Source organism: Pan paniscus, chromosome 10 (genome assembly GCF_029289425.2).
Source record: "Pan paniscus chromosome 10, NHGRI_mPanPan1-v2.0_pri, whole genome shotgun sequence".
Lineage (NCBI taxonomy): Eukaryota > Metazoa > Chordata > Mammalia > Primates > Hominidae > Pan > Pan paniscus.
In genome coordinates, this window is record NC_073259.2 from 74,341,088 (window position 1) to 74,366,784 (window position 25,697).

General features: G+C 34.3%; 1 protein-coding gene and 1 long non-coding RNA gene across 23 annotated transcripts in view; one reads left to right on the forward strand and one right to left on the reverse strand.

Annotated features, from left to right (window-relative positions):
- Positions 1–25,697, reverse strand: part of LOC134728444 (uncharacterized) — a 203,453-nt gene that overhangs the window by 141,578 nt on the left and 36,178 nt on the right. The gene's annotated exons all lie outside the window — the stretch shown is intronic.
- The window catches only part of C2CD5 (C2 calcium dependent domain containing 5), a 97,906-nt gene that overhangs the window by 69,263 nt on the left and 2,946 nt on the right, over positions 1–25,697 (forward strand). For 11 of the 21 annotated variants that reach the window (XM_034936171.3, XM_034936173.3, XM_063593160.1 and 8 more), the window contains 11 exons: positions 2,306–2,446; positions 4,400–4,463; positions 4,859–4,920; positions 5,141–5,239; positions 5,718–5,807; positions 6,299–6,386; positions 7,415–7,501; positions 17,686–17,736; positions 18,643–18,744; positions 20,067–20,257; positions 23,192–23,338. In XM_034936171.3, coding sequence (XP_034792062.1) covers positions 2,306–2,446; positions 4,400–4,463; positions 4,859–4,920; positions 5,141–5,239; positions 5,718–5,807; positions 6,299–6,386; positions 7,415–7,501; positions 17,686–17,736; positions 18,643–18,744; positions 20,067–20,257; positions 23,192–23,338 — 1,122 coding nt within the window. Of the gene's footprint in view, positions 1–2,305; positions 2,447–4,399; positions 4,464–4,858; positions 4,921–5,140; positions 5,240–5,717; positions 5,808–6,298; positions 6,387–7,414; positions 7,502–7,909; positions 8,823–17,685; positions 17,737–18,642; positions 18,745–20,066; positions 20,258–23,191; positions 23,339–25,697 lie in introns of those variants that run through there. The other 10 variants (XM_063593164.1, XM_055095855.2, XM_055095856.2 and 7 more) reach the window with 2 other exon arrangements.

Consider the following 25,697-nt stretch of genomic DNA (forward strand, 5'->3'; position numbering starts at 1 on the left):
TTGATTTTGTGTCAAAAATTTAATATTTTGGATATACTGAATGAAATAAAATGTTTTATTAAAATGGATTTTATCTGTTTCTTTTCACTTTATTATGTATGTGGCTTGCTTTATATTTCTATTGAACAATACTGACTTAGGGCTTCTTTAAAATGAATGCAAATGTTGATGTGTTAACATATTCATATTTGAAAAATAGACTTTGTAAAAGTTCTCTGTGCACCACTCTACTGACTGCTTATTTTTATAGTACATTATTTTTATTTGGTAGTTATATTTTGATATTTGAACATCTGTTTATAGTATGCCACTTGGGAAAAATGATTTGTAAAGCTTTGTGTTAGAGTTTCATATATTCTTCATTTATTATTTCTAATGATATGAGCTGAACTTTTTTACTTACTTAATAGTGTTTCTCACCTCTGTAAATCCATCCTGACTTCTAACAGGAAGAATGGACTCTTCCTCCATTGTGTACTTGTTGTACCTGTATGTACTTGTATAGAAACTGTTACACATTATTGTACTTAGTTTTTATATATCTGTCTTCCTTTACTATAATGTAAGCCCTTTGGAGACAGGGATGTGTTTAAATAAGACTATGAATTAAGTTACTTCATCCATTCAGTACTTATTGAGCTGCTACTATGTGTCATACAGTTTACATTTGGAAGGAGGGAGTAAATCTATTATGATTTTTAAAATTTTAACATATATGAATTTCATGTGTTGAGGATGACTGTATTTTCACAACAGTACTCATCAGTTTATGCATCTTCTAATATGTCTTTCCTTATTGTAGATACTGATTACATTATAGTCTTTTAGCATAATCTCTCAGCATTTTTTTGACAGAGTCAGTGTACAAGGTTGATTAGCAGGCCACTATACACATTACAGTGTTGTGTTATGTCCACCCTGAATATGTAGATCAGAGTGTTCCTTCTCTTAGGATGATAGCCCTCACTGAAATAAATGCTGCTGTTTAAATTTTTTGTCAATACATTAAAAAATGTTTCTAATACAAAGGTGTAGTACCACTTAAGCTTTATGGAGATAATCAAAGGTATCAAAATAAGATGTACATCTCTCAGAATAACAGTACTAGTGATGAAATTTCCGTATGAATTTAGAACATATTAAATACCAGACAGTTATATTTGTTAAGTCTGTGGCATTGTGAACAAAGGCATAACAGAATTTAAAACTATTGTAAAATTATAAAAAGTAGTGTGGTATCTAGTGGGAATAAGGTTGCACTGTGTGTCAAAAGACTGACCTAGACTGGCTCTACACTTGCTAGTTTTTCAAATTTAGGCAGACTACTAATTTACTTCTGAATTACAGCTCTTTTCCATTTTGTAGTTATTATAATGTTAACTTTATAGAGGGCAGATTAATTTGGAGTACAAATAAGATAAATTGATGTGAAAGTGCTCCGTAGATCATTACATTATGAAATTGTGCAGTGGTAGTCTTTTATCTAAGGTGTGTACTACCAATGAACATTTAAAACTATATATTTTTGAAAAATTTTATGTACAATTTCCTTGTTTATTTAAAAAGACAATTCTGTTGCATCAGCAATAGGCTATGGCTTTTGCTTTTGCGTTCACATATTCATATTCTTCCAGCATTCCTTGTGGCCGACAGACACTTAGAACCCCTAGTGATCTTTGGCTATGTAACAGCAAAAAGCTCACTAAGCCATACAGTATTGCACCATACAGTGACCTTAAAAAGATCATTATTGTAAGTACCAATGTTTATTTAGCTTAATAAATTGAATAGCAAATATGTGCATAGTATAAGTATATATGTATTCATACTCATACATTGATCATATTTCACATTTTGCTATGTGGAGCTTTGAAAAATTACCAGTGGATAAGAAAATATATAAAAGATTAGAATTCTTTCTAGGAACATAAGTCTTTAAATTTTTAAGGCCTATTAGGACTTTTATAATGCTGAATAGAAAATATGCACACACAGCAGTACTGGATTTCAGAGCTGTAAGGACTGCCAATTCCATACACATTGTAGTGTCCTGTGTGTACACTAGATGTCAGTTTTATCTTGTTATGTCTGTGACAGTTATATATATTTTTCTGATTCGTGTATCATTAAGGCTGCCATATCTGCTATAAAAGTTTAGTTTTAAAGGTTATACTTAAGTACGGACTTCACTGAGTATATTTTACAGGCTTTTTCTCCACAGGTAGGTGTCTGCTAATATAAAGATGTAAAATTTAAACTGGAAAAGACAATCTCATATGATATAAAACAATTATATTTCTTTTAGGAGATATCTGAAGAGATTATAGGATCACCCATCCCAGAACCTAGGCAACGCTCAAGACTTCTAAGATCTCAATCAGAAAGCTCGGATGAAGTTACAGAATTAGACCTTTCACATGGGAAAAAAGATGCTTTTGTTTTGGAGGTAATGTGGCATTGGACTAATTTCTTAAAGGTTTTGGAAGCTAAGATACACATTTTTTCAGGTGCTAAATTAATATGATACTTTTATATCATTACAACTGTTATAAATATTTAAAAAGTTATTATATAAAAATACAACAAACTTGAAAATAACAGAACTTGGTAACGTATGTTTGTTCAATACCAGGTCACTGATATAATAATGCAGATGGTTCTGAAAAAGTTAATGTATGGGTTGAAATAATGATAGAATAGTATTAAAACTTTGAAGTTATTTTTGTAAACTTGAATGAATTTAAATAAATTAAAGTGCCATTCTTTAACTTACTACAATTATTACCTTTTTTGTATATTACGGTAGTTATAACATTTTTTAGTATAATCACTGTGAATTCTGAGTGTAGTATTTTCTTACTGAATTCAAAAGGTATAATTGATCCATCTTTATAAAAAGATACTAAGAACATTTTAGTAACTTTCCCAGAGAGTAAATGTCACATGAAAAGTTTATGGAGACTCCTTCCTCACAGATCTGCTTCCTCTGCACTCCCCTGTAGAATGGTTAGCTCCCAAAGAGATAGATTTTTCTTTCTCATATTGAAGGAAAGGAAAATAAATGATTAAGATGTAAGTTGAGAGAGAGAAAAATCAGATGCTTTGATCTTGGTGTAGCAGGAAGCTGGTGGTAGAATTGTGTTGGGATGGGATTGGAGGTTTAAAGAGTCAGGAACGGTGCCAGTGGCTGTAACAAGGATCTATGAGAGACACACAGGCCTAACCAAGGTGAGAGTGTCAGTTTGTAGAAAACTCAACTTATGTGGTTATTTGCCCCCCACTTTTTCCCCACATTTCTCTACAGTCTGAGAATGGAAAATATGTCATGGAAAATATCTCAGGTCAAGGAGGTTAAAAGTTCCAGGGTACTATTTACAGCAATGCTACTCAAAGTGTGATGTGACTACTTGTGGCGTCAGCTCTACCTGGGAGCTTGTAAGAAATGCAAATTCTTGGGCCCCTACCTCAGACCTAGCAGATGAGAATTTCAAGGTGGAGCCCAGGAATCTGTTTAACAAACTTTCCAGGTGATGCCAAACATTACCTGAAGTTTGATCTAGGGCATTATTGATAAGTCTGATCTTGGGATCCTGGCTAAGTAGAGAGGCACATGAGAACAAAGTGCTTCAAACATGGGCAGAGGACAGAGGGCAAGTGGAATATCCAGTAAGAGAGGACAAAGAGACAGGACTGTAGTTGGAGAATGCTCGAGATCCTGGGTGTGGAACGTTTTGGGGAATAATGGGTTGAGGTATGGCTGTGACTGTGGGTAGCCACGTGAAGTGGAAGTGAAAGTGGTTCTTGAAGTCCTGAGGGTGATGTGGGAAGAAGCTTAGCGAGTCTGCAGGTTAGGACTTAGAAACTGAGGTGCAGATGAATGTCAGCGCCTGTCCAGCTGGATAGTTTCCCTATTTATTATTCACAGTGGAATATGGTGATGTAAGAAGAATAGAATTTAGACCTATTTATTTTATTAAAAAAATAGAGTTTAGACCTATTATTAGATATGTCTTTAAATTTATCTGTACCTAATTCCATTGTAAAGGAGTTCTGCATTTAGTGAAAGGATCTCATTACACTTTATTAATTTAAACAAATTAGAATAATGATTGCTTATAATGTCTTTGTAAGTCTTTAGAAACATATTCTCATAAAGGCTTGAGAAAGAGCTAGTTTTCTTTTTTAACTTAGTGTACTTTGTATGTAAAATATTTCACTTGGAAGTATTTGTGGTTATTACTGTGGAGAAATTTACTGATATTAGAATTTTTTTCTTGTTACATATTTTTACTTAGGGAAAAATGACTCTGCCTTTTCTTGACTCTATTAATAGTTCTTTTAAAACGTGAAATAATTATGCATTTACTACTTATAAAATAGTTTTAATCTCTATTTTAAGATTGATGACACAGATGCCATGGAAGATGTCCATTCTCTACTTACTGATGTTCCTCCTCCTTCAGGTGAACAAAAAAATTACCTTTGAGATGAAACTAGTTTTACATATAAATGTTTTAGCTCATAATTGTTACAGTACTAATTTTACTTTAAAAGAAGGACTTATCACAGTGTCACAGCTTGTCATGTACTTTGCTACTCCAAGGTAGAAAACATACCTTAAAAATACTTACGTTAGAACTTAGGTGGAAGTGATTTTTAGTCCTTTTATATTTATACATGGAAAAAAAACCTATGATAATTTATTAGGATGGTTTAAAGTCTCCTGCAGGTATAGTTTTAGAAGAAAAAAAATGAAGGGTGTTATAGTTAGAACTTCATATAATAATTGAAAAATGTCATTTAACACAAAAATCAATGAAATATTATCATATATTTTGATTACAATTTATTTTGACAGGCTTTTATAGTTGTAATACAGAAATTATGCCCGGTATAAATAATTGGACATCTGAAATACAGGTAAACCTTTTTTTCTTAATTTTAAGCACAAAACACATAAGTTATTTTAGTAAGTTCCATCTAAATATTTGTCTTTTTTTTTTAACCTCCTTATTGCAATTAAAATACCATCCTTATTCTACTACATTAGTTAGTATTGTTCATTATTTGGCAATTTATCAACTGTTAAAATATTTAGTTAAAAATAATAAAATGACATGTTATGTCACCCCACATTTAGATGTTCACTTCAGTAAGAGTAATCAGATTAAGCAGCCTCAACCTGACTAATCAAGCTCTCAATAAGAACTTTAATGATCTCTGTGAAAATTTGCTCAAGGTAGGAACCTTCTGACTAAATTTTATTTCATGCGTCTATAATAATGAAATTTTAAGTGTCTATATTGCTGTATTATCTGTAATACCTTACACAGTTGTGGGCTGAATCATTCTTACCTACTTACCTTACCTCTATCAGCGGGTGAGATACTAAAGTTGTCCTCTCCCCCTTACTATATCAAATTATAAAAGAAATAGTTTTAGTTAATAGCTTTAACTTCCATAAAAATCTAGTGTATATGTGTACATTTAAAAAAACTTACTATATTATTTTTTGTGACTTATTGACGATTAAATCTTACTGTCTACTTAAATATTAAAAAGTATATCGTTAGTGTAAAAATACACAAAACAAAAGTGGACCAGTTTTGTTTTATTTTTAACTCTCCATTTGCTATAATATAATGTACATTTAAAAAATCAGCTTTTAAAAATTTTTAAATAAAAAAGTGACATTACTAATATTTTCTATTGTGTAGAGCCTGTACTTTAAACTACGATCTATGATCCCCTGCTGCCTCTGCCATGTAAATTTTACAGTATCTCTGCCTGAAGATGAATTAATTCAGGTAATTAAGATTTAGTCCATTATTAGTCTTTATCTGATCTGTTTTATTATTTTCATTATCTGTTTCATTATCATAATTTTGCCGTAATTAAATAAACATATACTAGTTTACCTCACAATATTAAAAAATATATGTTAGTATGCATTAGGCCATGTGTGTTTCTTTTTCTGAACTTTAGTTATCTGAGGGGGTAAGCACACGTATGCTTCAGCATGTATACAGTAGGATCTGTACCCATCATGTGGGATTTCACCAGTTCCCATTTTTTAGAGAAGGTTCTTGAGCTCTTTCTGGAATATCTAGATTTAGGTATAACTGTTTGGTATAGTTGTAGTTTGTGTATGATTTGAATTTATACATAATTCTGGTTGAGGATTTTAACCAGAAAAGGTATTTGGTATAGGTTGTTCCGTGGTACTGAAAAAAATATGTAAGAAACTTAGTTTTGGCAGTGATTATTTTGCTAACCATTATTGTTTTTATAATTCTAGGTTACAGTCACGGCAGTCGCAATAACTTTTGACAAAAATCAGGCTTTACAAACCACCAAAACCCCTGTTGAAAAGTCATTGCAAAGAGGTAAATCTTTACTGAATAGGAAGCTCAGTTTGTGTTTGTCTGTGTTATGGTTCAGTGATAAAATATACAGGACAGGTGGATTCAATAAATTACTTATTTCTTGAAGAATATTTGCTGCTTTTTCTGTTCATCTTTATGAAGATAACTGTGTGGATAAGCGTATGGCTGACTTGATATTTTTCACACACGACTGGGTGGTATTTGACTGATGTTTACATAGAGAATGCTGCTGGTTTTTTAGACTTAAATTATAGCCTATTAATTCTGCAGTAATATAAGGGTTTCTATACTAAGATCTCTGGCAAGGTCTTCAAGGCATCTGAGGACCTACTGATGTAGTAAGCACAATTGTGTGCCTGTGTATTATTTTCAGGACAAGTTCCATAGTGTTCAACAGATTCACAAAGGTGGCCTTAATCCAGTAAACTTTAGGAAGTAGTCTTAATATATATTCTGAAGAAATCCAAATTATTGGAAACTGTGTGTTCTGAAAAACACATAATGGGGGATACTATACTTTCTTGTATAGTTTGAATGATTTACTGGCTAAATGAAATATTCCTGATTAGTCCTAAACTTTTAAAAGTTGATTACATTCTACATGTATAGCATTGATAAGATTTGAGCAGTGAGTTAACGTCAGGTAGATGTATTAAATGATTATCTGTTCAGATATTTATCAAAGAAGACATGTAACCGGTTTAAGTATCACAAAAGCTAGTAATGGACAAAGTGTAGGATATTAATTATTGTCTAGCATTTATTATTTGCAAAGCACTGTGCTAAGTGAGTTACAGATATTAATCTCTTAAAGCTTCACAAGAGTCATACCAGGGAAGATAGCACCAGTCTCAGCATCATGCAGATGAATGGTTTCCATGGGAGAAATCAAGGAGAAAATGACCAGAATAAATTGGGGTGGGGAGATGGAGCTGAGAATATGTATATGTATGTTGTCACAGATTCTTAATTTTAAAAAATTAATAATAGATCATTACTAAATAACTGATATTTTCTTGCCTTTCTAGCCTCAACAGATAATGAAGAACTTTTACAATTTCCACTGGAACTGTGTTCAGATTCACTTCCTTCTCATCCTTTTCCACCAGCTAAAGGTTGGTTAAGTGAGGGAAAAAGCAGACACAAATCCTGGTTTCTAGTTCCTTTCACTGCTTCTTCGTTATAGGCAATCTTACTAACCTTGAGGTGAAAATTTATCCTTCATTCCCTCATTATATGTTTCTTCATATTCATAAAGGGGAGAAATTAATGTTCCTTTTATTTTAATTTCTGAAGTAATTTCATTCTAAGTTACTAAGGTAATTTTTCCTATGATATTCCATTCTCATACCTTAATGTATTAAAGCTTTATTTTCAAAGGTTTGGATTTGCCACTGTAACTATTCACACATAGAATACTTGATATTTTATATTATATTTGGTAAGTTTTTTCCAGCAACAATTAAACCTTCACAAAAAGTTTTGGATTTTCATGCACAACAGAATGCTTTTTTTTTTTCCAGAAGATACATGAAGAGGTTTTGAGTGGGAGTAGTACAAGTGAGAAAGGGATGAGCTTCCTGTCTTTGCTGTGGCAATAATTGAAGAACATTGTTATGTACTTATATAAGACACTGCCATGTTTTTTTTCCAGTGCAAATTGATAGCTCCTTAATTTAATAGCAATAAATCTATTTTGATCTGCATAATCTTTGGAGAAAAGTGGGAGGTATTGTTTTCCATTTCTCATCTGATTTTAGTATGATTTTTATTACAAAAAAATTTAAAATTACTATGCCTTATTTTGTAGCATTATGTATTAGATAAATGTAGTATGTGTTTTTCACTAAATTTATTTTGAGAAATGATAGTTATTTGAAATGAGCTATTCAACTTTTGTGTCTTATAATACAATGGATATTATTTTATGATTCCTACTTGTTATTTGTTACCAAATTATGTATAATACAGAATAGTTTTATGTTCACTTTACATATATGTCAATAGAATCTTTATTAAATCAGTACAAAGTCTGTTTATATAGATAAATAGATCTTGTCTCATATTTCGAAGACGAAAAATAAGCTGCTTCCAGATTCTGAACTTTGTAACGTGGTAACTGTGGTCCTTTTTCCTTTTTGTCATCACCTAAAATTCTGATTTAGAACTCCATAGAGAATTGTAGCATATCTCAATGTCCTTGAAAGAATAGAGAGGAAAAATCAAATTCAAAGGTAATGTGAGTTCAGATTTATGAATTAAATACAGCTTCCAGGCAGAAAGCAGAACTGTCAAGAGTCTTCTTTGGGCCGGGCCTGTTGGCTCATACCTGTAATCCCAGCACTTTGAGAGGCTGAGGCGAGAAGATCGCTTGAATCCAGGAGCTTAAGACCAGCCTGGGCAACACAGTGAGACCCCAACTCTACAAAAAATAAATAATTAGCTGCATGTGGTGGTGTGCACCTGTGATCCTAGCTCCATGGGAGGCTGAGGTGGGAGGATTGCTTGATCCCAGGAGGTTAAGGCTACAGTGAGCTGTGATTGTGCCACTGCACTCCAGCCCAGGCGATAGGGGGAGACCCTCTCTCAAAAAGAAGAAAAGTCTTTCTTGAATTCACTATACAGCAAGTTTTTTTTTCTTTAACATCTACTTTATACAGAAATTTGTATTTATTCAGGGTTAGTTCCAAATCACTTCTAGGTATAATTTCATTTATCCTTATCCTGCAATAGGGGCCAAAAAAAAAAAAAGCCCTAAAACCTAATCGACAAAGGTTTGATTGATTGTTATTCTGTAGGAAAAGGTATTTGTGGACTTGGGGTCCCTGTTAGCTCTGTTTTACTATGTTGTTAATACCTACTGAATTCTGCAGAAGATTAGATTTCAGCTCTCTAAGTTTGCCTTGTCTATAAGGACAACTTTCCACTTCTGCAATAGCTTTCAAAATGTTTTCAAAGGAATTATAACTGGTGCTTACGTGATCGTTAGTATATGGTATCCAAATGATATTTTGTGGGCTAAAAAACAAGAAAATAAGAATTTGAGTAGAGTAAGTCCTATTTGAACAGTACCTAAAATATTTGCAACTCATTTTAGGGAGAATTGAGAGGGACCGTGAGGTAGGTTGGAAAAGCAACTGACCTGTTTTCTCAGTTCTGCTATGGATTAGGCATGAGAACTTGGACCAATTGCTTAACCTCTTTGAGCCTCAGTTCGTCATGTGTAAAATGTGAAAAGATTCTCTCTAACCTTTAAAATTCCTTGGGTTTCTATAGTTTATGGTTCTTCAATTATTAACATATTCCCATTTCGAAAAGTAAATCAAAAGCTAAATTAGTCCCCAAGGTCACACTGAGCGTCTGTATTTAATTTAAGTGTGTTCAGCTGGGTGCGGTGACTCATATCTGTAATCGCAGCACTTTGGGAGGCTGAAGCAGGCAGATTGCTTGAGCCTAGGAGTCTCTTCTCTACAAAAAATACAAAAAATTAGTCATGCATGGTGGTGTGCCTGTGGTCCCAGCTACTCAGGAAGCCGGGTGGTAGAATCACCTGAGCCCAGGGAGGTTGAGGCTACAGTAAGCTGTGATCGTGCCACTGCACTCCAGCCTGGGTGACAGAGTGACGCTGTCTCAAAAAAAAAACAAAATAAAAAATGATTTCAAATAACTTTTAATCAATTAAACCAATAATTTTAATTTTAAATTCTGCTCCTCTGAACCGTAGAGGTTTGTCAGAAGTACCTCTTGGCCTTCCAGGAGGCAAAGTGAAAGGGAGCAGAGAAGGATGGGATTGAGGGTAGGTCTCTGGATCCCCTACTTTTCTGAAACAGCAGCTTTGATTCCATGTTTTTATATATCCATCTTCTGTATGTGATTTCACTTGAAGAAAGGTTCTCAAAGAGTTTGAAAACCATTGATTGATTATGCCACCCTTTATTGTCATCATCATCAGACCATCACATCTAATATGAATATATGTAAAACTTTTTATACTAAGTGCTTAACTGTGAAACCTATGTGCTTTTCCTTGAATACTGCATTTAAAATAATCAGTAAACACTTAAAAGTGTATCTGTACCTTTCTGCCAATATTTCTGTAGTTTTGTAAATTGTGGTTTATGTTGTGTGCTTATTTATTGTCTTGTGCTTCCTCAAGTCTTTTCAGGAGGACATGGGCTAAATACAATTTTTAAAGCTATCTCAAAATGTTTTGGAAAATTTGAGGGTAAGATAGGTTTTGAAAAGGTCTGAAAAATATAATAGAGTCTTAAAAATGGAGTAATTGCGTGTTGTAACATGACAGAAGGCAATGTCTGGAAAAATTCAAAAATAGCAATTTAGCAGAAATAGGAAGAGAGGAAGGTAAGAGTGTTAGGGATAAATGCTCAAAAGATTTCTCTGTTTTTTAAAATATGCAACCATAAGAGGCTTAAAAGTCAGTTACTAATACTGATAAATAAAAGTATAGTTTTTTAATCATTTTGTTAAGTTAAATAAGGTGATAGCTTTTTTTTTTTTACTTTCAGTAACTTTGAATTCCAGTTTATATTTCATGTTTTTAATCACAAATAGGATGATTGTTAAAATTTTTTATTTCCTTTTATATTGACTAGGGGATTAGTTTCAAGAGCTAAGCATAGTATGTTTATTAATATTTCCATCTTTTTACTTGTAGATAAACCTTTCATTGTCTTTTTGTGTTATTGAAAATGGGTGAATGTCATGTAAAGAAATGTTGCTTCAATAACATGTATCTTAATTCACAGTGTAGAGTAAGCCTGGGCCTGAATTGTCCATCCATATTCAATTTTTTCTTTCCATCGTTTATTATATTTGGTTTTGTTTTTAAAGGTAACAGAGTAGTTTGATGTATGTCTCAAATTTATGGTTGATTTGGTGTTACCTTGCTGGTTGTCTTGATTTTTCTGATTTGATATATTAACTGGTGCTGAGCCTAAATAATTTATTAAAGGATAGATGATATGGTATCAACATAAATTATTTATGTTTATACAAGAGTGTGTTATGAGAAAAATGATAGCTATAGCAAATTTTTAATACAATTTTCATGTGTTTTTCTCATCATTGATATCCAAACCTGAGTTTTTCTCTGAAATGATTTTCAAGAGACTTTAAAAATAATGTGTGTATATATATAGAAAAAAAGAATGAGCAAAATGGGGGGGAATCTGGGTTGAGGTCTGGGAGAAGAGTAAAAAAAATCAGCGAGATTTTTCTCATAGATTTCAGTTTATCTCAAGAATTTTATACATGTAATTTTTATAAAAGGTTAGCATATTACTTCAGAGAAATATCTAAAGGCTTACGTCTTGAGCTATTAGTTGCTGTATTGTAGGGCTTAAGAACTTATATTAGACAAGTGTGTATAAATCATATACTACTTTAAATATATTTCAAGTTCTTAAAAAATATTACCTAAGGTAGGATAATAGTTTTCATTAAAACACTGATCATTTAAAAATTAAAAAGGTTTAATTAAGTCAATTTTAGTTTTAAATACCGTTGAGTGAAACTGTATAGAAGACTCTTTTTTTTTAATACCCACCTTGTTTCCTGCTTTCCTTTTGCTTTTACTAGAGTATTTCCTCGTGTTCAGTGGCATAAGCTATAGGCTGGCAGGAATACTCTATTCATTACATTAGCTGCTGACTGCTGTGGCAAGCATAGGTTAAATATAAAACCAAGTTGGCTTATACCCACAATACATTGTACTTCAAAATTAGGTGTCTACGTCAGAAGTTTTTTATTGTAGGCTAGAAGAGTTACTTTTTCTTTGTTAAACCAAATTAGATTTTTTTTCTTTTTAGAGACAGTCTCACTCACAGATTTGATTTTAAAATAGTTTAACTGTTTGAATTTAATGTCTTGCTAACATTATTTTAAAATAGCAATTAGAAGTGTACATTTGTAAAAAATACAGAAGTTATCTTTTACTTTTCCTGCCAACTAACGGTTTGAATTCTTATGACTATATATAATTCCTTATACTAATTAAAAGCATTTTATATATTAATAGTCCATTGCATGTCTGTTATTACTATTTTTTTAAAAATATATTTTGTCACTATGACCAAGTGGCAGCAACAATAAAAAACAGTTAAAATTCTTGATGTTATTGGAGGCCAAATAATCAATGGCAAGTTTTAAAAGGAAAGAGACGCTCAGGGGAAGAGAATGCAAAAACCAGAAACTAACTAGAGGAAAATGTGTGAAAAACTCATCCCAGAAATGGGAAGGAAGGAAGGACGGAAGGCAAGAGAATTGATGGAGAAGTAGGAATAAAGAATCTTTATCTCTGTAGCTTCTTCAAGGCAGCTTGAGGACAGTGAAATCCACAGTTAGAGGAAGAGGGAGTAAAAAGCAAAGGAAAATTGCATTGAGTTACTGACAGAAAACGGATTATTTGGAAGAGAAGCTATAAAAGATAGGAGTGAGAGGGAGATTGCATGCTTGGAAATGGAAGCAGGAAAATGTAAGAAGGGGATTGAAGAAGAAAGACAAGTGGTTTAGAATGTCGTACACCTTTAATTAGAAACTTAAATGACCCAAATAGGGAAGTTAATTGTCTTTGTTATCTAATATATGTACTACCTAGGTATCACAGTTGAATTTTTCCCTTATAAACTGTCCAAATTGAAGCTAGTTCTGTCTTTCTGTGTGCCTTAGTAATTTACAACTGTAATATGGCAGTTTCCTTATCAATTCATCAATATTTGAGTATCGTTATAGATCAGGTTTATACTGAATGTTTAGATATATCATTTGTCTACCCCAGTCATGAAGTTAGATTTTATACTTATAAAGCATAACTAATCAATGCATTATCAATTGATGGAAATTCCTAAAGAAACATAAAACCCAGTTTTGATCATAATAAAACTGAGAATGTTTAAATAGGAAAATAAAACATAAATTATAATGACTCCTAACTGCATATATTTTAATCTGCCAGAGAATCATTTCCAAATTTGTAGGAAGTTTTTTAGTTTTAGTAATTCTTAAAAGACATTCAGATAAGATTTTCTCAAATATTTTTAAATTATTTAGAGCAAAGATGATCTGCAAATTCTAATGATATAAAGTGAATAGATAGTCAAAAGAGATACTGATCAGTGTAGAAATTTATTCCTGTATTTATCTTAGTTTGTTTGGTACTACTGTGACAAAACACTTGAGACCGTGTAATTTATAAAGAACAGGCATTTATTGACTCAGTTCTGGAGGTTGGAAGTCCCATATCAAGGAACCAGCATCTGGCAGGGGCCTTCTTGCTGTGTTATCACAGGGCAGAAGGGCAAAAGGAGAGCAAGAGGAGATCAAATCTCCCTTTTTATAATGGCACCAATCCCACCCATGAGGGTGGAGACCTGGCCTAATCAGGCCTTAAATGTCCTACTTTTTTTTTTTTTTTTTTTTTTTTTTGAGACAGGAGTCTCCCTCTGTTGCCAAGGCTAGAGTGCAGAGGCACGATCTTGGGTCACTGCAACCTTCGCCTCCCAGTTTCAAGTGATTCTCCAGCCTCAGCCTCCCAAGTAGCTGGGGTTGCAGGCGCCTGCCACCATGCCTGGCTAATTTTTTTTTGTATTTTTAGTAGAGACGGGGTTTCACCATATTGGCCAGGCTGGTCTCGAACTCCTGACCTCAAGTGATCCGCCTGCCTTGGCCTCCCAAAGTGCTGAGATTACAGGTGTGAGCCACCGCACCTGGCCTTTTTTTCTCTCTCTCTCTTTGAGACAGGGTCTTACTCTGTCCCCCAGGCTGGAGTGCAGTGCTGCGATCTTGGCTCACTGCAGCCTTTAGCTCCTGGGTTCAAGCGATCCTCCCGCCTCAGCCTCCTGAGTAGCTGGGACCACTAACACCCCCTTGCCTGGTTAATGTTTATCTTTTTTTTGTAGTGATGGGGTTTCAACATGTTGCCCAGGCTGATCTCGAGCTCCTGAGCTCAACTGACCCGCCCACTTAGGTTTCCCAAAGTGCTGAGATTACAGGTGTGAACCACTGCCCCTGGCCAGAATGTCCTACTTCTTAGTACTGTTACAATGGCAGTTAAATTTCAGTGAGTTTTGGAGGGGACCTACATTCAAATAATCGCTGCAACTAACAAATACGTTTGCCATTGGTTACGACAAGTTATTTAGAAGAATGGAAAAGTCTCAGACTTTAGACGCACTGGAGAATGTCTGTTTGAGGGAGGAAGAATCCTTTTTGTCATTAATATGCTCATTTCCACTGAGCTGATTTTAACCTGGGTTAGTTTCCCTCCCACACCACTACACACAGGGCTTGTTAAATATTGCTAGAGTGCACTAGGGGAATAATAAAACCATAGCCCTGTATTGCTTTGCTAAGTTTCTGGGGTCATTTATTTGGGGCTTGCAGGGTTATCACTTAATGGTGACTTTTTAAAAAATGCAAAATAATCTTCTTCTTGCATTAAGTGGGAAACCAAATTATAATAGAAGCAGACTGTTGTGTGGCTTAATTGAGACTGTTTGCAGCTAGAAGGGGGATCTTGACATGAAAAGCATTTGTTTCAGACTCTTCCATATAGATCTACAAATGGCACACAAGTGAGCACAACTCAACAAAGCCTGAAAGACTTTTAAGGAGATTTCTACCCTTGAATAATGAACTATGTTGTTTTTAATTTAGTATTAGCCTAGAGACTGCGTGTTGTTTTATTTCTTTTAAACCGGAACTCCCAGTTGGTCAGTGAGCCAGACTGCATGTATCTGCAGTACCTTCTCTTTTGAAAAGCTTATCACCTGGGAAGCCAAACTCTGATCAGGAGGAGCAGAGGGCCTGGGAGTCTGAGGTCATCAGACATTTGAGGTATTCAAACCAGTCCAAGGTGCTGATGTCTATCTGCTGCTGGGACCAGCTGGCCTTGGGCCTCTTGGGCTTTTTTTTTCTAGGAGAAAAATTAAGATAGCAAGCATGTTAAAAGATGAACCTGCTCTCCCTAAGTGAAATCAAAAATCTTCTCCCTTAAAAACTTCGGTTTTTCAGATTTTTTTCAGATGCATTCGTATTTGAGGGCAGGGAATAAACATTTTCCCTCCCTTTTTTCCCTCTTCATCCTTTATATAAATTTTACTGGGTAAAAGTAATACATGTATATCGTGAAAAATTCGAATACTACAAAAATCATGTAGTCCAGAATAAAGCTCTCTTCTCCATTTCCTTCCCCAAGAGGCAACTACTTTTAGCAGTTTACTGTCTGTCTTTCAAAGATACTCTATTCATCCTTTTTAAAAAACACAAGTATTTTACATATCATTGTGTACCTTGTTTTTTCCACTTGATGTTAGAGATGGGAACAGATATTTAATACATACTCATGTAAGCTCTTTCTATGTACATTTGCCATTAAAATATATGCAGTTCCTACTAGGGAATTCCATATTACTCAGATAATATCAAGGTATAGAAAAGATTTTCGTTTTAGTGATTTTTCAGAAATTTTTAAGCCGTTCCTCTTTCCCCTGCAGTTTAAAAAAATGCACAGAATTCCTAATGCCAGCTATATGTTCTGTAATTCTACACCAACCAAATCTATACTGCACAAGACATATGAGAGCCTCAGGACTCTCTTGGGATATGTAAGTTAGGGGTAGGACAGTTGGTGTCCCAGTCTCTCCATTGAGTCTGTTTCTGTGCTGAGTGTCCCTACAGATGTGGTAAGCCTCTGAATGTCAGGTCTGTGCTGGTCTTTCTTTAGGTCCCATCTCCTCCTAGACTTCCAAAGTCCCTCAAGATCCTGAATCAGGAGGACTTTTCCTATCTAGATCTCCAGTCAGTGAGCATGATGGTCAGGGCATGTCCACAGTGTGGTATCCTCATAGGCCATTTGTGGACTCCACCTGGTGATCCCTTTTATTCATCAGCTCTGTATATGTTGCAGTATTAGCTAGTGGTCAGTTGCTTTATGAAAACTGTGGGCCAGGTTTGGTGGCTCATACCTGCAATCCCACCACTTTGGGAGGCCAAGGCAGGCGGATTACCTGAGGTCAGGAGTTCAAGACCAGCCTGGCCAATATGGTGAAACCCATCTCTACAAAAAATACAAAAAAATTAGCCGGGCGTGGTGGTGGGTGCCTGTAATCCCAGCTACTTGGGAGGCTGAGGCAGGAGAATCACTTGAACCTGGGAGGTGGAGGTTGCAGTGAGCTGATACCGTGCCACTACACTCCAGCCTGGGCAACAAGACAAAAACTCCGTCTCAAAAAAAAAAAAATTTTGTTGGTGGGGTGTGGTGAGATACTTGCATTGTATTTTCAATTAGCAGCAACATTCTATGGTGGAAACATTCTGTACAAATAATGTTTTGAAAAGTTTTTTTATTAATTTAAGAATGTTACCAAAAAATCAACACACTAAGTAGAAATGAAAAAACATATTTATCTATCTATACTTAAACTATACTATACTAAGCCAACCGAATTATTCTCAGTGCTTTTCATGAGTTATTTCTAAATTGGCAGGACTATTCTTTTAGTTGTAAAATTCTTTCAAACAAAAATTTAAATATTCTAATGTGGGTAGAACATGAGCATTAAAAATAGATTATGAAGTTTTTTTATAGTGCTATTTAAATTTGTACAATACCTTAAATACTTGTAATAAAAAATATCAGGGAAAATTCTGGATGCTACTGTCAGGTTACTGGAAAGGGAGTGATACTGACTTGGGATTCCTAGTTACCTCTGTGATCACTCATTTTTTAGTTTCACAAAGTCTTGATACCACCAGAGGGAGCTGTTGATATCGAAGTCTTCGAATGAAGAAGTTGGTGGTGAGAGTTAAGACTAGGGAGCAGCTTATGCTGATCTGTGAAGCATAATCATTATCTTGTCTGTAATTTTTAATCTTATAGACTCTTCCCCACAGCAAACATTTTCCTTCCATGTTTCATTTCAGATATTCTTCCCAACACATTGACCCTTTTCTCTGCTTAGTCTCACATCCTGCTTTCATCATACTCACATTTGTTACTATGTTTATATTTTCTCGTGACTATAAATTTTCTGAAACTCTTTTTGTGTTACAGTAAGCAAGTAGTCTCCTTTGGCACGGTATTTATGAACTGAGCTAGTTTTCATTTATCAATAGAAACTGCATTTTAAACCTAGATGCTTTTATTTGGTTTGCTTTTGCAATGAAGCCATAAAGATTTCCTCCTATTCTTCTGGCTTATAGAGGTATTAACAAATAACAAAGAAGAGGTACTGGCTTGTACTTAGCATCTGAGCTAATGTTGTTCATATTGTCTTATTAGAACACCTGGAGAGTGCAAGTTCTAACTCAGGTATACCAGCTGCACAGAGAGGTGAGTTTGTCTAATTAAGCAAATAGTCACCAAAGGTGTAAAATTCTAGTTTGGTGGTGCATAAAATTATAGACATTGAAGAAAATGCACTGGACAATTTGGAATAGACACCAAAATCTGGCTTTTTTTTTTTTATAGGTAGAATATGTTCTTTTAAAAGCATCAGTTAAACTAATATTTAAATTTTTTAGTATGTTAATGGTTTCCCAGTTTCTGAGCATAAAATTTTAGCTCCTTAAAATTTTTTTTCCAGCTTAGCAGTAGTAAAAGTTATTCTTTTTAAAAGGGGGAACTTGTGAGGCTCACACCTGCCCTGACCCCATATTATCAGAGGCTTTGTTGCCCAAAATCAGACATGGAAACAAAACATTAACAAAAATGGCCCTTTGGTTTTCCTCTTACTGATTGTAGAAAGAAGATATTTTAATAACAGATAAGTCAACTACTAACTTTTAAAAATATATTCTTCAACATTTGATTCTCTTTTTTTAAAATTTTAGGGTAAAACTAGGGAAATGAATTATTCACAAAGCTTTGATTATAAAATAAAATAGAAACAACTGAAATATTGTAAATTAAGAAGAATAGGAAATAAAGTTAGTTAAAGCACAGTATGTGGTCCTTTCATTGATATTTATGTTAGACCCCACTCAGGCTCTCCCTAGGAGACCACACAACTATGACATCACCAAAAATGCTCAGCCTGCTAACTGAGAACTTGGTTTTGGACAAATCAGTGTCTAAAGCTTGACTCTTTACTATCTCTCTTATCTGACTTGAAAAGGACCATTCTTTTTCTGAGTTACAGTTAAATTACATCATCGAAAGGAGTGTTAAGACAAGTAAGAGACATCATCCATATTTTTTTCTTTGTTTTTTTCTTTTGTTTTCTGTCTGTGTTTTCAGCAACGTCAGTTGATTACAGTTCCTTTGCAGACAGATGCAGCAGCTGGATAGAGCTCATTAAACTGAAAGCTCAGACCATAAGGCGTGGATCAATTAAGACAAGTAGGCGGATGTTTCTACCACATTATGATAATCTGAGAAACATATCCCTGATTTCCCAGTGGTGAAAGCTAGACCTTACTACCCAGTAATAACATTGCCACTCCATCATGTATTAGAGTGTGAAAGCTGCAGACTGTAATGGTCATTTAGGAAAAGCTTTTGAAAGGCCTTTAGATTTATTAGTTTTACTTATAGAATTGTGTTTTTAAAATTTTCCTTTTTGTGCAGGTATTCTTAAAAGTATATAAATAGATATTATATCATTCTAATTGGAAGTAAATTGCCAACTCTCTTATTGAAAAGACATTCTTCCAGGACCCAAGGTACTATTTAGTATGTGGCATCTGTCAGTTTATTAAGTGTGATATGCAGAGGGCTAAACTAATAAAGAATTTATGGTGAGAAAGTAGTTATTACCTTACTGCTAGAATCAGAATCATTACTTATATGTTATCTTTACCCCATGTGTTTTGGTAAATTTTGAGGTAAATATATTTGAGTGAAAGAGCTTACCGTACATTAAAAGGGGGAAAAAACTACATTTCACAGGAAATAATATAGGATGTGAAACCAGCCAGATCTGGTTCTGAATCCTAGAAGTGCCATTTTAATAGCTATGAGACCTTGGGCAAGTTACTTAACTTCTCTAACCTTCCATTTCCTCATGCATGAAATGGGGATGATGTGATAGCCTGTGTTTTTGGGTGGTTGTAAGGATTAGATATATATATGTGTCTGGCTTATGGCAGTTATTTAATAAGTGGTAGCTATTATTTTTTTACTTCATAAACAACCAACTTTTAGCTAGCAGAGGTCATTATGTTAAGCTTTTAAAATTATGAGTTGGTTTTCAAAAAGGTTTGGAAAAAAACAGTATCTTACAACTAGATAACATAAGGTTTATCTACAAGTTGACGATGAAGTCGTCTGAAAAAGATGGAAAAATTGCACTGGGAAATAGAACAACTTTCACACTCTCCTTGTAATAATTTGTTCCTACAGCAGATAATTTTAATGCTCTGCCGCTTTTTCTTTTTCTTCACTTTATAACCAATCATTGTGTGTGTAGCTATACTGCATCAACATTTTCTTTTGCAGGAATGCCATTTTTCTTCCAAAAGAATTCCATTCCAGCATTTCCTCTCATGTTTTTCTGTCTCTCTTTTTTAATTGCATGCAGTGCATGATAATTTCTTTTCTTTCATGACATGGCTTAGCCTCACAGACAGCTGAATGTTGTCACCACTTATTTGGAAACCTCAGGGAATAATTGTGTTACCAGCGTCTGTTCTGAATGTTTTCTCCTTTTTCTCCAATTTTAGCCGTGACAGTTGAAAAAGCAAGTCCAGTGGGTGATGGAAATTTCCGGAATCGTTCTGCTCCACCTTGTGCAAATTCCACAGTTGGGGTTGTTAAGATGACACCTCTTTCTTTTATTCCTGGAGCAAAAATAACTAAGTATCTTGGGATAATTAACATGTTTTTTATTCGAGAGACTACTTCTCTTCGGGAGGTAATTTTATAGAAGTTATTTCATTTTTTAAAAATTTTTCTCTGAAGATTTAGTAACAAAACCAAACAAGTTTCAAATTGTTATTTTTTGCCAAAAATTTACAAATATTTATTTATATTTTAATAATCTATCTGGATTGAGTCTAGAGTTTATTTCATTTAGCAGTGAGGATTATCACAAGAATTGTGTTAGTTTTAAACCTATTTATTGTTAGAAATCTTAGAACCTTATCATATAGTAAATAAAACAAATGTCTGTGTTCAAATAGAGGTTTAAAATAGCCCTGAAAGAACAGCTTCGTTTCCTCAGTAATTTAGCAATTTTTGACAGATCACATTTAGAAATAGTAGAGGACTGTATTATAGATACATGTCTAAGGAGATACTTTATGTAATTTAGCTCTGCTGTTTCTTCCTCCTGAGAAAGGAATGAAGCTGCTCATTTTTTACTCTCTCAGTTAGTGTATGAGGATGACATTTCTTCAGTCTTACCTCACACTGAGTATCATTAAACTTTAATTTGGTTTTTAAATAACAAGTTGTAATATTTTACTTGATGTGGGAAAAGTTCAGAATCAGAGTCAGCCTGTTATATCTTTTATAACACAGGAATTTAAACTTAAAAAAGTTATGTTGTGTCATATGTTAAGGAACAGGGGCTACCAAGCAAATTAATATGGTGAATAGGGAAATTTTTTAATTACTGAGGTGTGACATCCAATAACCTTTTCAAATTTTACTTCAGCTGCAGTTTGTATTTTTAAAAAGTATATTCATTATAAAGATGACTTAGCTGTGCCCTTCTTCACCAGCAGTATTTCTATACTTTCTTAGGAATAACAGCCTGCACACTGTCTTTAATATCATACTCACCATCCTGCGCCTAGCACAGTAGCTGGCATGGAATAAACACAATATGTTTTTGTGCAAATAAATGAATAGCTTCTGACAGATTATTTAATTAATTAGATGGGTGTTTTCTTTAAGGTAAATTAGGCCAGGCACAGTGGCTCACGCCTGTATTCTCACCACTTTGGGAGGCTGAGGCGGGTAGATTGCTTGAGGCCAGCAGTTTGAGACCAGCCTGGCCAACATGATGAAACCCCTTCTCTACTAAAAATACAAAAATTAGCCGGGCATGGTGGCACACGCCTGTAATCCTAGCTACTCAGGAGGCTGAGGCACGAGAATTGCTTGAACCTGAGAGGTGGAGGTTGCAGTGAGCCGAGATTGCGCCATTGCACTCCAGCCTGGGTGACAGAGTGAGACTCTGTCCTTCCCCCCAAAAAAGATAAATTAGTTTTTATATCACTCTTAATTACGTTAAGATGAAAAATAAACTATGAAGATATTCTCAAAAACCTTTTGTTAGAGAATTAAAATAGATGATGCTTCTACATCCATTTAAATTTGACAAAGATTTGGTGCGAAAAGCTGGCATATATTATGAATTAACCTCTTCTACTTGCTCTTGGTAGCACATGGATATTACACTATTTTGAATCCATAAAATTGTATTTCCTAAGCCTTCTTGACTACTTAAGCTCCCATACCTCAAAATGTTGCTTCTTAGTAGGTTTTCCTTCAATAGAAACTTATAATAATAATTGTGTAGCACAATATCCCAAATGTGTTAATTGCCTGAGTCGTTTTCTTACAGTTAATATTTTTAAAATTAATCCTCTGTAGCTACTGTGTCATCAGAATTTTTTGATTTAATAAACAGGAAATTGATAAAACTCAAAAAATATACTGAACTATGATTGAGTTGGAGGCAGGCTGAAGCAACTCCCTTAATTCCCTAACTACAAAAAGAGATATCTTTATACAACTATATGTAGGATCCTCAGGCTTTTCAGAAAGATGTGACCCAATAAAATGGTTTTCTAATACTGCAGTCATTTTTCCCCTTCACTTCCAGTTTAAAGTTGGAAATTTCCTCCCAGACTGTAAATAAGTCCAATAGAATTTGTGGAAACCTAGGTTGAAAAGCATTTTAAGCTATTGACTAGCCTTTGATTTCTGTTTTGCTTGTTTTTCAATATGGAAAAAGTACCCTGAACTACTGGATTTTATTTCCTTAAAATTATGTATGGAATTCTTATTATATGCACCTGTTGAACTAGATGTTAGCATATAGTTGTATGCAAAACAGATACAGTCCCTGACCTAATGGAATTTACAGTCTAGTAGAACTGGAGCACGGTGGACATTAACAAATAATCATATAATTAGTATCTAATTACTAGGGAGAGTAAGTAATATAAAGAAATTGAACAGAGGCTATCAGAGTATATAATGGACTTCAACTTAGAGTTCACAGTCAGAGAAGGTATCTCGGAAGACATTATATGTAAGTTGGGACCAAGGAGTGAATGAGTTGTTCTCTGAAAAAAAAAAAACATGAATGAAAAGTCTTCAGGAGCAACATGTGCCAGTGAGCCTGAGGTAGGAAGAGTGCTTGTGCATTTGAGAAACTGAAAAAAAGGCAAGTTTGATTGGAACATGGTTCAGGTTCAGAATGAGAGATATACATAACAGGTAAGTTTTATCGTTTAGGCTTATCATCAATTTGTTTAAATGATGATGAGCATGATTTGATGGAGATGTTGAAGGTGGAGGCACAATTTGAATTCTTGCCTTGCCATTTACTTACTAGCTAATTTGATCATAGCTAGTCATGGGCAAATTACAAATTCTCCGGGCTTCAGTTTTATCATCTGTAAAGTAAAGGTAGTAAATCCTTGCCTGGACATGTGTTCAGTCAATGTTTGTTCATTCATGCAGTAAATCCCCATTGTGAGGGAAGTTTAAGTTATTTAGTATATTAAGATAATTTAGGATGTTTTAATATATGTTCTTTGACATTTTGTATGCATTCCTATATCCATACACATGTATATATAGTATGATTTTCCTGTGCACTATTATTTAGGAAGGAGGAGTCAGTGGTTTTCTCCATGCTTTTATTGCTGAAGTGTTTGCAATGGTGAGAGCTCATGTTGCTGCATTAGGAGGGAATGCTGTTGTCTCCTACATAATGAAGCAGTGTGTCTTCATGGAGAATCCAAATAAAAACCAGGTAAGATGCAGTTAAAAATTCCTGATTGGCAGGAACCTGAGAATTTCTTCCATGGCTTTCTACCCCTAACCCCCTCCAAAAGAGAATTGCTCTTTAGAGCCCTTTGAGTCTAGATGCGTAAGATATTTTAATGAGTTTATTCATAACCATGGTCATACATAGTCACAAGTCAATACATGCTATTTCGACATCTCAGGTAACTAGGTTATTATTCTTAATCACATCTGGAATTTGTGCTCCTGAGTTACTGTTTCCACCCTCTTTTTGGTAGGTGTTTAGAATACAGTGATAGCTAACTGAGGAGAGCTAAAGATATCCTTTAGTTTGGACTATGATGCTGTCCAGTTTCAGCTGCCTTACTAATGAAGAGTATATCATAGTAAGGCCAGACTGCTTGCTTATTTCTAGTAAGTAGTGTTATTCTCTTAATGGGGATGAAAGCAGTTAGTTTAAATCTTAAAATAAATTTCTAAATTTTGTGTTAAGATAATTCACTTAAAATTGTTAAAATTTTTAAAAATTAATCAACTATACTAAATAGTATAAAATGCCATAAAGGCAGTTCTTCCCAACCTGCTTCTCTTGGCACACATCAAAAATCCTATTTCTGTGGTCCACTGGTACACTATGATGAATGCATGAAGCTGTATGTGGCTGCTGGTAATTGGCCCTGCATTTCTGACCCAAGTGACTCCCCTAAGAGCAGAGGGGATCAATATCTTGGCAGACACAGAGCTTAAGAAGCTCTAATATAGACTAATTACTTATCATTTAAGCAGGAGTAAGAATGAATAGATGTGTATATGTATATATATTTTTTGCCCCTACCTGTACATCTAGATAATTGTAACCAAAGACAAATCATTTAAATTCTTAGTATCATTTTTTCATTAATAAAATTATCTTATAGTGAAAGTGAGTTGCTGTCATAAATATATAAGCTGTTTGAAAAGACAATATGGAAATGCAAAATTGTTTTAGCTTTATTTAAGAGATAGGGTCCTGCCATGTTACCCAGGCTGGACTTGAACTCCTGAGCTCAAGCGATCTTCCCACCTCAGCTTCCCTAGTGGCTGGGACTACTGGCACATGCCACCACACCTGACTGGTTTTAGTTTTATTTTGAAATCATGAAGTTTAATCAGTTTCTTCAGAAGGGTTCTTCATTTACTAAGTTCTTTTCAGGTTTTCTTGATAGTTTATACATTTTTATAACTCATGGTATACTAAACTTCATTAACATGTTGAAGAAAAATAGTGATAAACAAAACTATGAGACAACCTTCTGATAAATTTTGGCAATGGCTAAGGCACGTTAGAGGGGGAAGGGAAGCTATGAAACATCCTAGGAGGATTTTTGGTAGATAATTGGGGCATATCTAAAGCTCAGTGAGGCTACTGCAGTTCTGGGTTTGCTACTAGCTTATTGATAAGATTTGGAGTGAAGGAGATTGTGTGGAGTGGTCAAAAGGGGTACATGGGGAGAAGAAAGATTGAGAAAGGAACAGTGAGAAAGGCAGGAGGAAAACCAGGGGGGCTGAGAACTACCTCTACACAGATCATTTGAAAGTAGAAGTAGAATGGAAACCAGGCACATCCTGAGCAGGAGTATTTGATATCATTTGATATTATCTGGTCTTAAAGAAAGCATCTATTAGATCTTGAAATTATATTCAACTGGATACTTCTTTGTAATAATTTATTTGATATAAGAGGATTTTCCCTACTTTAAGAATCCTTTTTTGCTTAATTACTTTGTATTTGAGATTGAGATTTGTAGTTTTGGGTTTTTCCCAGTGTTAAATTTATACAACGTGTTCACTGACTTAACTAGCACCTTAACAAGTGCCTCAAAATCAGCTTATCCAGAACAGAACTTAATCTCTATGCCTCAGTTTTCTCATCTATAACATTGGGATAAAAATTGGGGAAATCATGAGTTAATATATGTAATGTGCTTAGTGCTGGTGGATTGTAAGCACTGTAAAAGTTGTTACTATTATCTTTTAAATGTTTGTCTTCAATGATTTCTTACAAGACAAAGTCATGCTTCTTAATATGTCATACAAGGTCTTCCACATTCTCAAGTCTTCTACCTTTTCAGACTCATCTGTTGCCCCCCTCACCTCTCCTAACATACCCAAGACGTAGATTGAATTGTTTGGTTTTCCAAATGAACTGTGCTTTTTTTTTTTCTTTTTTCATTTCTAGTACTTCGTAGTGTTGATATTAACTCCATTTTGTAGGTGAAAAAAACTAAGGGCTAAAAAACTTAAGTTTGGTATGAGGCTATAAGTAGAAAAGCTAGAATATACCCAGATTTTCCACCACCAGTCGTCTTCCTCTGTACCCAAATAAT